The 13,252-nt window shown below is 33.4% G+C and overlaps 1 protein-coding gene across 2 annotated transcripts; it reads left to right on the forward strand.

The window, feature by feature from the left end:
• Positions 1-363: 363 nt before the first annotated feature.
• Positions 364-6,968, forward strand: LOC126713622 (G-box-binding factor 4-like). Of its 2 annotated transcripts, none has more exons than XM_050413425.1 (4): positions 364-1,227; positions 1,320-1,391; positions 2,502-2,551; positions 6,486-6,968. In XM_050413425.1, exons 1-4 carry the CDS (start codon positions 685-687, stop codon positions 6,631-6,633), a joined length of 813 nt encoding a protein of 270 aa, XP_050269382.1. In that variant the 5' UTR covers positions 364-684; the 3' UTR covers positions 6,634-6,968. The 2 variants fall into 2 exon arrangements, with proteins under 2 accessions (XP_050269382.1, XP_050269383.1); XM_050413426.1 differs by having other exon boundaries at positions 367-1,227; positions 2,502-2,531.
• Positions 6,969-13,252: the final 6,284 nt, after the last annotated feature.

The following is a 13,252-nucleotide window of genomic DNA, read 5'->3' on the forward strand; positions in this document are numbered from 1 at the left end:
TGTAAAAACCTAAGTTGAATAGCACGTGGATAATATGTGGGAAAGAGCCCAAGATAATTTATGAGGCTTATATATAGAATATTTGTAAGAGCCCAATAACATAGAGAATATTTGAATAATATGTGAGAAATATTTATGTGGATTCAAAATAATTTATGGACTTATATGGATATTTTTATAAGTGGGCTAATGAAATTAAAGCCGAAAAATTTGTATCTCAAAAATCACCTAACAATAATAACAAAAGGAAATAATAATAATAATAACAACAAAAGAACGAAACAACTTATCAAAAAAAAAAAAAAAAAAACAAAAGAACGAAACAAACCCCAAATAATCGTTCAACCGGCTCTCCACCCAAACCCCCGGTTTCATGTATATATTCTCTCTCTCTGGGATCCCAACGAATCTAAAAAAACAGAAGAAAAGAAAAAAGAAGCAGACAAACATTCACCAATTATTGATTCAAACCCCCCCTCCTTGCCCTTGTATTAACACAACAAGAAGAAGAAACCTTTTTTAAATTATAAAAAAACACTCTTCACACTCACTCTAACTTCACTACCTACTGAGACACTAATGAAATGAAACGAAGAAGGAGGACGACGGACCCCTTTTAGCTTTTTATTTATATTTATTTATTATTATTATTATTTTGTTAGAAACAAAGAAATTAGGCAAGGCATGGCGTCGTCGAAGGTGATGACGAGAAAATCGGATCTACCTACACCACGCTCTTCTTCTTCTTCTTCTTTATCGTCATCGTCCCCTGCCAAATCGCTCGATCAAACCACCACCACCACCACCACAGACTCTTCCCTCCTCCTCGACGCCCAAATCACCCTTATCGAAACCCCTAATCCCGTTCCCATTTCTAAAACCGTCGATGAGGTCTGGCGCGAGATCGTCTCCGGCGAGCGCAAGGTCTGCAAGCAGGAACAACACGACGACGACGAAATGATGACTCTGGAGGACTTTTTAGTCAAGGCCGGGGCGGTACAAGACCAAGACCAAGACCAAGACGAAGAAGATGTGAAGATGATGAAGGAGGAGCACCTTGGTGGTGCTTCCATTCTCGCCTTCCCTAATAATAATAATAATCATGGTTCAGCCAGAGTCGGTAAGAGGCCTCGCGTCTTGGAGCCCTTGGATAGGGCTGCACAGCAGAGGCAACGCCGCATGATCAAGAACCGTGAATCAGCCGCAAGGTCCAGGGAGAGGAAGCAGGTACCATTATTATTATTATTATTATTAATTAGGTTTCCAATTTTTCATTTCTAAAATTTTCATTTGCCTTATGTAATTATTTATTATAATAGGCATACCAAAATGAATTAGAATCACTAGCTGTTAGACTAGAAGAGGAGAATGGTTTGCTTCTTAAAGACAAGGTACTACTACTGCTGCTTTTTTTTTTTTTTTGGATTTATACAAAATTATTCTCTTGTTGGTTTACACTCTTTTGTTGGAGACATAGACATTCTTGAGCAAACGTGTTTTTTGATGTTGGTATACCCAACAACAACAGCAACTAGACAAAACAAAAGGCCGTGCATTCCAATTACTTGGGACTTGCTCTCTGCAATATTCAATTCTGTTTGACCTCTCTATTTCTTTAGCAAATGTAAATGTTTACGTTTTTAATCATCTTCTTTTCAATGCTAGGCTTCTTAATTCAGTGCATCTGTAATTAATAATCCTAAAAATTAATATCAGTGACTCTGTACAATTTAGTATGGAAGAAGATGGCAACTCGTTTTAGAAATCAAGCCTGCGGACATCTTACGCCTGTTTCCTTTGTTATATGTGAATAAATTGAGTCTTGCAGGAATTAGGATATGTATCATAGATGTGTATATATTGTGCTTTGTTAAACTGAGAAGCATGTTGAATTTTTTTTTTTTCCCTATCTTTAGGAAAAGTTATTTAGATTTAATTATTAGTTGCTGGTTCAAACCATGCTGCAAGTTATATGCTCAACTTTGAACTTGGATTTCCACCTAATGTAGTTTGCAATTAGCATGCTTTTCTTTTAGGGTTTGTATTATTCTCGCACTACATAGATGCCCCTGATGCTAGTAAGCTATTACTGTGGGAGAAACATTTTAAGAATAACATCAACATTTTAGCCGAGGATCCATGTGGTGTGAGTGAACTAGGCTTTAGTTACATGGTGATGGATGGCATTATCCCTAGGTTCTATAAAATTGTCATATCCATGCTAGCAAGGTGATATTTCATTTTTCTGTTATGGAATTTGGTGCTGCTTGAGAATTGATTAGCTATGATCAAATCCAATTCAGCTTCGCTACAGCATCAAGTATTTGTAATCTATAACAACTTTGGTTCTGATTCCATGTTCATTCCCTTTTTCTGATGCCATCAAGTTTATTCCCTTTAATTCTTATGCTGTGTCATGTAGTTTGGTAGGAATTCCTTAAAAAATAAATAATAATAATAATTGTCTCTGCTATTAAATATATTTTCCTTTTCTTTTGCAGGCTGAGAAGACTAAGGAAAGGTTTAAGCAGGTGCTGCCTCTTCTTTTTACGTTGGTATTCTTTTATAAATATAGCACATGTTTGCATTTGATTATTTTGCGCATTTTTATCAAAAGGAAGTTATTGTAGATTTAGATGGTGATTGATTTGAGGGAAAAAAGCATTTGAAACTGAAAACCTCTTCTTTTGTTATTTATATTTACATTTTCCTGTTAAATGTTTATGTTGGAGTTTGGAAATTAGGTGTTGAGAATTCCTCTTTTTACTTTGAGAAATTGGATAATATCATTAAAATACTGAAAAAGGAAATAACCTTGTGAAGTTTTGCTATTTGAAAAGGAAATAAACTTAGATTTTATGATTCACTAGCCTTGTATAACCCATGCTGTGTGGGGTTTTTATTTTATTTTTTAATTGGCTAGTAGTTGGTTAGATTGCTTAAATGGAAAAATCTGGTTATACATGTAAGGAAAGGTGTTACCAAAGCATAATTAATTCCATTAATAAATTTTGCATATATTATCGTTGAACTGTAAATTTCATCATTCTCCAAAAAAAAAAAAAGAAAACTGTAAATTTCATGGGTTTTATAACAATATAAATTGATCTAAAAAAAAGTAACTGTATAAATTGTGGCTGACTGTTGAGTTTTAAGAGCATTTTTTTAAATTCATGTGCTTGCAAATCAGATAGACAAAATCTGTTTGTTACCATCTTTTGTTCATGGAGTCCAAATAGTATTGTTATGTAATTATCGCAGCAACTGTCAATTCTATGCCATTTAGTATCCAATGAATTTTTTTTCTCTTTCCATTCTTGCATTTGTTGATGTGATGTTTCAAAACATGATGCATGCAACGCATTTTCCATTATTATTGCAGAGGAGTTACTGCGAGAACATATTTTGTCTAATTAATTCTTTTTATTAATTTTTTCTCAAAGTAGAACTTCTCATTTCTTTTATGAATTAGTGTAGAAGTTGTCTCTAATTCTAATAGAACCGGTGATAAATGTTGCATTTTACCATGGGTATTGCATGGTGGTTCCTTTTTTCAAAACATTTTTTAGATAAAATTTCTTCTTCGTGAATTGTTCAAACCTTTTTTTTTAAATGAAAAAGACACAAAGCAAGTATCTGGCACAGGTAGTCTTCAGTGCAGTTTGAAGTGATTTTTGCATATAATTTCTTTTGATAGGTTGTTTTAGGTCTGGTCCCTTCTGACTCTGCATTATTTTTCCTCATGTTTCTATTTGTTTGCAAGGTTGTTTATGTTGCTGTTTTGGTTGTATTTATGTTAAACTTCGTTTCATATTCTGGTGGTAATGACATTATGTACATGTGGTTGCTCAAAAGATTCATTGCATTTAAATTTATTCGTGTATAGTTATGATCAAGTATTGCTTCATTTTCATTTTTTTTAAAACATTTTTTAAATAAAACTTCTTCTTTCTTTGTGAATTTTTCTTCAAATGTCTATTTTTATTAAAAAGACTCAAAGCAAACATCTTACATTTTTTTAATTTTTCGAAGTAAATTCACTGAAAATAGTTTTAGGGTCCGTTTAGATACAGTTTATTTTGCTGAAAACTGAAAACTAAAAACACTGAAACAAAATAATTTTTAAATGTGTTAATAGTGCTGTGAGACCCATTTTTAATGAAAAAATTGCTGAAAAAAGAGGTCTGTTCACGGGACCCACTAACAGATCAATTCCCACGTAAAATGCTTGCTGGTCAAAGAGGTGGTGGGTCCCGTGCACAGTGCACAGGACCCACTGACAGACTTCACGTGAAATGAGCATGTCATAAAAAAAAAAAAAAAAAAAAAGAAAAAAGGAAAATGCTGAAAATGCAAACGCGCAGGAAATAAGCCCAATCCAAACATATACTTAAAGGTAAGATATTAGAATTTATATCATACAGATGACTTATTAAGATTTGCCACTGAAGTAAATGTCCAATTCAGGTAATTTGAACCAATTTTGCACATAGTTTCTTATAGAATTTCTTTTGATAGGTTGTGTATTAGGTTTGGTCTCTTCTGATTTTGCATTTTTTTTTTCCCTCATGTTTCTATTCATAAAAGTTGTTTATATTGCGTTTTTGGTTGTATTATGCTAAACTTCATTTCATATTCTGGTGGTAACGACATTTAGTACGCTTGGTTGCTCAAAAGATTCATTGTATTTAAATTTAATTGCAACTGAAGTTATGATTAAGAATGCTTCATTTTCCTTCTCTTTGGCTTTTAATACCTACTCAATTTTATTTTTATTTAGTGTTAGTAATTACTATTTAACATAACCCTACTATTAAGGTGGCATAGTCTGGCATGGTTAGCATACCTCATGACAGTGAGCAATTTTAGAAATGTTAGGACTATAATTTTCCTAAGAATCTGCTTTGAATATTTAATAGAGATTTGAATACCATCAAATGTTTTATGATGTTGTCTCAACTCTAGTTAGTAGAATGAGAGGAGTTTCATTTGGGGTAATGACAATTATCACTCTTCTGGTATGCCTTTTTTTTTTTTTTTTTGACAGGTTACTCTTCTGGTATGCCTTAAAATACTGAGATACGCTATTGTTTGGTTTTTAATGCTTGGCTCCCTTGTACTTAGATTCGTTAACCAATTTGGTTAATTTTCATGGAATTTAATGATGTTATAAGTGTTAACATCACCTACTAATGTAGAACTTTAGAGAAAGACAGTTCTAACCTTTTAACTCACACCTTCTTAAAGACGACTCATCTACCTACCATGTCACACCTTCTCAAACTCAATTTAAAGATAATATGTAGTGCAGTCATTGAGAAATATTATGACCTTTATATGCTTGAATTTACTAAATAACAAAAACGTCTGGGTCATTATTGTGAACAGAGATGTTAATGAGTAAATGGATTAGTCATTAGTGTTGGGTCCATTAGAAATAGAAAATAGTTTTGGGGGTAAGAGGTGTTGAGAAAGATACAACTTTGTTTTGTACTAATTAGAAAACTTTGAGCAAACCTCTTGTCTACATGATTTGTAGCACACAATGAATTTTATAACTTCGGAAGCCAAAAGGTCTTGTCAAAAGTTTTGATTGAGAAAAGTGAGATATTATCAAAGAAAAAAAAAGTTATTAGATTATCAATATAAAAAAGAAAAAGAATATAGGTTTAATTCTAGGATTCTAAAGGATTAAAAAATCCAAGTCATGAATATAAAATGAATGAGATGAAGTAAAATAGAATGAACAAAGTTTGGGGCAATGGCTGAAAACTCCCATCATATATATTTTTATTAAATGTGTGAATTTTGACAAATCCACCATTAGATTGCATTTTCTTATTATAATATTCTTTATACTTGCAAAATTTCAAAAAGATCAAAAATAAATAAATAGCTGTGTCATCAATCAAATATTTACATCTCAAGTTTTTGTAGTCTTAAATTAGGCATAAAATATAAGTTTATGGATCGAAGAGTAAATAATATCCGATTTGAATGAAATTTTACATACATTTTAAAAACATAAAGAACATGCAATCCAATGGTTACATTTTCAAAATATGTAGTCATATTAATTTTTTAGTGGGAGTTTGTAGCCCTTGCTAGTTTGTAGGCAAACTTTGTCCAAATAGAATATGCAGTAAGCAATATAGTTAACTACTATGATGCTAGTTGCATTTTAAGCCTTTTTGGGGAACATCCCTATAGGTTTCCCTAGAACATTTAATCCTGGGAAGGTCATTTTTGTGAAGGGTGTGCTAGGTTAATTTGGGAGGATTGTTATAGTAACTCAATTTAAGGATACTGATCAACTCAATTTTTACTGTATGAGACTTCACCGGTTCATGATTTAACTTTGAGCATCAGTGTTTGTACAGTTCTGAAACACGTTAGAGAGGATTTGGTGTTCAGACCAGATCAGGAACAATAAGGGTATAGTAAATAACTTCACAGTTGACTATTTTTTTTTTTTCCCCTTGCAGATCATGGAAAAAGTTATACCAGTTGTGGAGAATCGAAGGCCACCACGTGTCCTCCGAAGAGTTCGCTCCTTGCAGTGGTAGATTTTATATGCTTGAGGTGTGGAATGAAAAAGAAACACCCTTCACTGACATAGGGGGTATAAAGTAAAACATTGGAACTGGAAATTAATCATCTTTTAAATTAGATATTTTAACCCGATGGTTTGTCTATAAAAGCAATCGTGGTTTTGACTACAGGAGAAAAAGGGATTGCAACCCATCTCTTGAAAGGAAATTACTTATAGCTGAAGAAAAAGGAACTTATGTTGGAGTTAAAGATAGAAATGAAGTTGAATTATGTAGTTACAAATGTTGCACTGTGAGTTTGTCTCCCTTAAATGCTGATGTATGGGAGCAACAGAGGATTCTGGGCTAGTATATAATGTACTTATCTATGTCTTGACAGCTTTGGATGAAAATAGAAATGAGTTTGTTCTACTTTAAGTAGGCGTTCTTTGTGATCGTCTGATGTCTCCTTATAGGTGATCAATTATATCTTAATCAAGGACGGAATCAGGAATTTTATTTTGGGGTCGCATTAACAATAGGTTTTATAAAATTATGGGTAAACTACATATTTAATCCTTATCATTTACATTATATATCATATTTCAATTTGGTTTTTAACTTTTCAATTGTGTTAATTGGTTTCTAACTTTTTAGTGTTGTGTCAATTTAGTTCATGTTATTATCTCTTAGATGGAAATTACTGACGTGACAAATGGTCAAAATAAAAAAAAATAAAAAAAAAATTTTATTACCACATCAATGGAAATTAATTTTTTATTTTGGTCATTAGTCACGTCAGCAATTTTCATCTAAAAGATAACGGTAGAGACTAAATTGACACGATGCTAAAAAGTTAGGGGCTAAATTGACATAATTGGAAACTTATGGACCAAATTGAAATAGGTGTAAATGATAAAGACCAAATACGTAGTTTACCCAAAAGTTATAATCTAATGGAAATTTTAGTAGAAAATAAAGGTGGAATGAAGATGTTTGTAATGAGGAGGGTTAAATTGAAACAATGTGAGGTTTGGATTAGAGATGACAATGGGGTGGGATGGGTTTGAAGGGTATGATCTTCGCCCCCGTCTTATATAGTTTTGTCTTGCCCTACTCTTGTCTAGCCCTGCATGACGGGAAAAATTTTCTTGCCCTATTTTTGCCCTTTAGGGCCATGCGAAGCTCCGTCTCATCCTGTAAAATTCTACTTCTTATTAATTTGTTTACAATTATTACAATTTTTTTTAATAAGACTTATTTCTTTAATAAAAATATACTTGAAATTATAAATAAATTTATCCCATCAAATCAAACTAGTTTCTAGCAAAATTTGAATAATATTATCAAAATATTTAACAAGACAATATCACAACAAAAACAAAAATCTCATAATACAAAATCAATGATTCAATAATATATTAATTTGTTTCTAATAAAGACAAAAGAAAATGTTAAAATTGGTACCTTATTTCTAACATTGTTAGAGAAAAAAAAAAAAAAAAAAAAAAAAAAAAAAGAGGTAGAGAGCCATATTGGGTAGAATAAAATAAGCTAATGATATGTTTGTTTAAATATTAGGGTTTTGAGGTATAAAAAATTTACAATTTAACCCTTATCAACGCAACGCGAGGCGGGGATGGGATGGGGCAGGGTGGGTCTAAAAAGTTTAAACTCATCCCCACCCCGCCCTGTGGTGCGGGGTTAAAATCTCGTTTCATCCCCATCCCACCACCTTTGCAAGACGGAGAAAACCCACGCATGACGAAATAAGGAGGGGCGGTGCAAAATTGCCATCCCTAGTCTAAAGTCACGTACATTTTTTAAAATATCCTTGTAAGTTATAACCTAGAGATGGTAAGGTCGATAGGAATTTTTAGTTTTTAATATTTTATAATAGAATTAATGTTCTTAAATAGTAATAGGTTAAATTATATGGCTTAAGCCGTGTCCAAATTATATATTTCCTCATCAATATATGACCTTTGACCTTAGCTTCAAAATAATTCTTCTACTTTAGAATGTTTCAAAAAAAGTCTTTATTGTCATGTGATGGTTAAAAAGTGTTGACATAGAAAATGAAATTCATGGAACCAAAGTCACTTTGATGATGTGGAGCATATAACATAATATGATTTTTTTTTTTTTTTTTTATCATGTCTGAATTTTCCATCTATTAGATGCTAATAAATGATATTTTCCTATAAAAAAAATAAAGGATATTTTAAAAAAAGATTTATAAAGTATATGAACTAAATAAATGTCAAAGGTTAAGGACATAATATAGAATTTAACAAAAATAAGAGCATTCCCATCAAAGCTTTTAAAAATTTTAGTAGTTAACATCTCAAAAAGTCACTTTATCAATTTTAACAACTCATTTTACAATACACCCAACATCAAAAGTTCTATTTTTTTACCATTTCGTTTAGAATAATATAAACTACTCATTAAAATAATAAAAAACAACTACACAAACCACCTTTTCCACCACAAGCATTAAAATAATAATAATTTTTTAAGACTGGAGCTACGGTGGGCTTTCAAAGATGAAAGCTCACTGTAGCTCAGTTGCTATTTTTTTTAAGAATGACATGTTTGTTGTAGCTTGCTTTTTCGTGCCTTTTACAAATTTAATGTTAAAATTTAGCATTTATAACATTTAGTATTCTTAATGAGAATGCTCTAAGCAAGTAGGAAACCTCAAGGATCAGATGCCAACTAGGAATGGCAATGGGGCCAAGGGTGGTCAAATCAGATGTGTCCTACCCCCTCTCTTTAAAAAAAACCCAAGAGGCATGAAGTTGAGGACCAAAAATATAGAATTTAACAAAAATAATAAAGCAGGTAGGAAAGCTCAAGGATTAGATGCCAACTAGGGAGCCTAGAATGTTGACATGGCATGGTGATATGGCAGAGGGGAGTGACATGGAACAAGGCAAGACAAACCTAATGAATGTATTTCACGTCTCATGTGCTCATTGTAGCTAACTAAACATGTGCAAGTTTGCTGTAATATTTTAAAATTGGATGGAAAATTAGTTAAAGGCACATGCACATTATTTATATATATATATATATATATATTTTTTTTTTTTTGATACTCAGAGGGGAGGGGGGAAATGGAACTCAACACCACACGCTAGTACAAAAACTGCATGAGCAGTATATGAGCCCACAAACACACATCACCACAATCCATGTGGGACTAAGGTTTTTTTGATACTCAGAGGGGAGGGCACATGCACATTCTAGATTTTAGTAAGTTGTTAGAAGCCATGTGCTACATTAAATATAACGTGTGATTAATATGTTATGTATTTGTGATAAATGTGAATTAGTTATGGATGATGTCATCACCAAGAACTAACCCTTAAGCTATAAGTATCCATGTATAAATATTGTAATAGGAGATTTTTGTTAGTGAATTTCAATATTTCAGCTTTGAGATTAGGTTGAGGTGGGAATTCTCTTTCTTTCTCTACTTTCCTCCCTCTCTCTAGAATCCTTCTCTCTACAGAAAATGTAAGTAATAATTTTCTTGCATCATTTATGTATTAGAGCATAGGATTTGATCCTTGTTCCTTTGAGTTCAGAGAAAATTTTGCTCTATTAGATTCAGCAATTGTAGGGTTTTTGTTCTACAGTTTTCAATAATTTCACTTATCTCAAGCCCAAACCATGAAATTTCAACATTTTTCCTAGTATTTCCACCTTCAAAATATCCTTGTTGCTTCACAAAAATCCCAACCAAAACGCCTTATATACTTCTCACCTTTACATTTCAAATTGATCAAAATTTTTGACATGCATAATTTGCTCTTTAACTTTCTAACTTCAAGAAACCCCTTATCCTTCACTCATTACTTTTCTCTAACTCACACATTCCCCATACCTAATTGGTCTTACAAACTAGATCTGAGTTCATTCAGAAATCTGATATGATTATGTTAAGTTGTGATTTCTCTTGTTTTATGTTGGCTATATTCTAATTTCTTTGTAAATTCATGCATAAATTCAATGTATTTTGTGGGCTTTTATTTTAATTAGGTTGGGTTAGATTTTCATGAAGAGTAACTAGACATTGCAACTCGCGAGACGATTTACAAGAAAAAGCAACTTGCAAGTGGACATGCAGAATGCACATGAGAATTCAAATTTTAGTTATAGCAGAGTAACTCGCAAGTGACTCATGAGTAGGGTCAATCTGCGAGTGACCCGCGAGTGATTCAGTATTGTAGAGAAATTTGTTAGTTGGATCGCTTGTTGTGCCCTTCCTAACCCTACTATATACATCCTTCTTTCCCACACTTTACCTATGTGGAAAAATAAATACACCCTCCTCTAGAGAGAGCTACTCATCTCTTAAAAGAAAATTCTTTTGTAGTCTACTCTTTCCCTCTCCCATTGCCATACCTTAAGAGAAGATTTCATTCAAACTCAATTTACACACAATCTGAGTGTTGAGAGTGTCTTGGAGCTTGGGAAGTATTGAAGCTTGACCCATATTTAGCTAGTAAGGTGTGGTAGAGCAACAACTAGTGCGATGTTGCAGGATTCAGAAAGTTAGTGAAGACAAGATTTCATCAAGTCCGTTGGTAGCTAGAGGTTGGAGAGCTCAAGTACATTGGGTAGATTAGGCTTAAATGGTCTTTTTGTTATCCTTGTACTTCAACTTATTTACTAGTGAATCAATTTTGGCCTGGAGAGCTTTGAAGAGGTTTTTACCAAGTTCTTTGGTTTTCCACTTTGATAACACATTGAGTGTTATTTTGGGTTTGATACTCTTTTCTTCACTGCCCTTTACATTATTGTATTGCTCTTTAATGTTCATCCATGCAATTGTTTAATGGTTTGGTTGATTAATTAGGTAATCATGTAAATTTCGCATTAATAGCTAATTAGCCTTAATTGATCAAGCTGTAATTAAAATTGGGAGTCTAAATCAGCACTTACTAATTAGGCGTGCAAACTTTCAGATTCCTTTTAATAAACTTAAACTTTGCTCGACCAAAGACCAATCCAAACTCTTCCAAGAACCCCAAAACAACACCAACACAAAAACATGTACATGTTCTTATGGTACATCAAGTAAGAGGAAACTAAAATCCAAGACTGAACTTGGTTGTTCCATATATGGAACATGAAGTACGCACATGGAGCCTAATGATTCCCGACATCACAAAATAAGTGAGATTAGAAAACTTGGGAGGCAAATTGAGGCACTAACCACAATGCTCCTAATGGTAGAAGTGACTGTAGGAGTGTAGCTTGATTCATTGATAGCCCACATCAACTTGACCAACCTTCGGAGAGGCATGAGCCAAAGTGGGAAAGTATTATTAAAGAGGAGATCTCCAAGTTCCATGGTAATCTCGTCCCAAATATATGAATTTGTTGATTGGATCACCCCCATAAAACGCATCTTCAAGACTGCAGTGTCAAAAGAGCGAATGGTAAAGTTAATCTCACTTGGACTCCGGGGAGGAGCCTCCACATGGTGGGAACAACTCCAAACCAACCGAAGAAGACGGGACAAGGACAAGCTCCATTAGTGGCACAAAATGAAAAAGAAGCACAAAAATTCTTGCCCTTCAAATATGTGCAAACTCATTATAAAAGTTTGCATAGTCAAGTGCGATGGTTCTCAAGGTCCATGCAAACAAATCCAAGCTTCTCGTCTCTAAGATTGGTTCATCCAAAGGTAATAATGCTAATCTTGAAGCCAAATCTTCCAACACTAGCAAGATCGTTGCAGTATCCAATGCTCAATCCAATTCCACCCGAGTCAGAGTTAGCAAACTAGCTCAAACTCTTAGCATTAAGTGCTACAAAAGCGGCAAGGCTGGGCACAGTTCCAGAGTATCAAATGGCTCTGGGAAAATGCCATGGCAAAGGGGTTTTGGTGGAAGAAGTGGGGGAGATTGCTCAAGAAACCGAAGAACAAATGTTGTTCCAAGAGGTTGGAGGTGACCTTGAAGAAGATGATGGTATTGCCGTCATGGTAAAAGATACCATACTAATGCAGAAACAAGATGTCGATCAGACAATTTTTGATGACATTGGAAGTGACCTTGGAGAAGAAGCTAGTCTTAATCTTGAGACAGAGATGACTTCTATTGCCGCCACAAGAAATTGAAGAAGATGATGTCCCAATTTTTTTTATCAACCCCTATATGATGAAGTGAGCGAAGAAATTGAAGATATGGAAGCTCTGGCACTTATTTAAAATCTTCTTAAGCATAAGCCGACAAATGAAACTTAGAAAAGATTGGTCTAGTATCAATGTTTTCTATTCTATTTCCACCATTGATAGCATTCCTACGATGGATGGAGGAAGTTAAGCAAAATGTCGTTTCTATAGGAATAGGAGTTATCCCTAAGATGGACCTTGTGACAACAACAACAAAAAAAAAAACTTTCAAAACCGTATGAGCTTCATTGGCTCATGGCTAACAACGCTGTTATAGTTTCCCAAGAGCATCACACATCATTTTTACATGGAATGCATGTTTCTTATAATCCTCTTGGATGGGCATGGCCATATTACCATGGAAGATGTTGACTCCTATGAGTAGTGCCCTAAAATCCAATTTGTATGACATTCTTTGATTGATAAATGTGTTTTATTTTCTAAGTCTTTTTAATTTTTAATTTTACTTTGCTGAATCCAAGACTTGTTTATGCATGAGCTTTTTGGACATTACATATAGTCCATAAGA

This window comes from Quercus robur, chromosome 2, assembly GCF_932294415.1.
Source record: "Quercus robur chromosome 2, dhQueRobu3.1, whole genome shotgun sequence".
NCBI lineage: Eukaryota > Viridiplantae > Streptophyta > Magnoliopsida > Fagales > Fagaceae > Quercus > Quercus robur.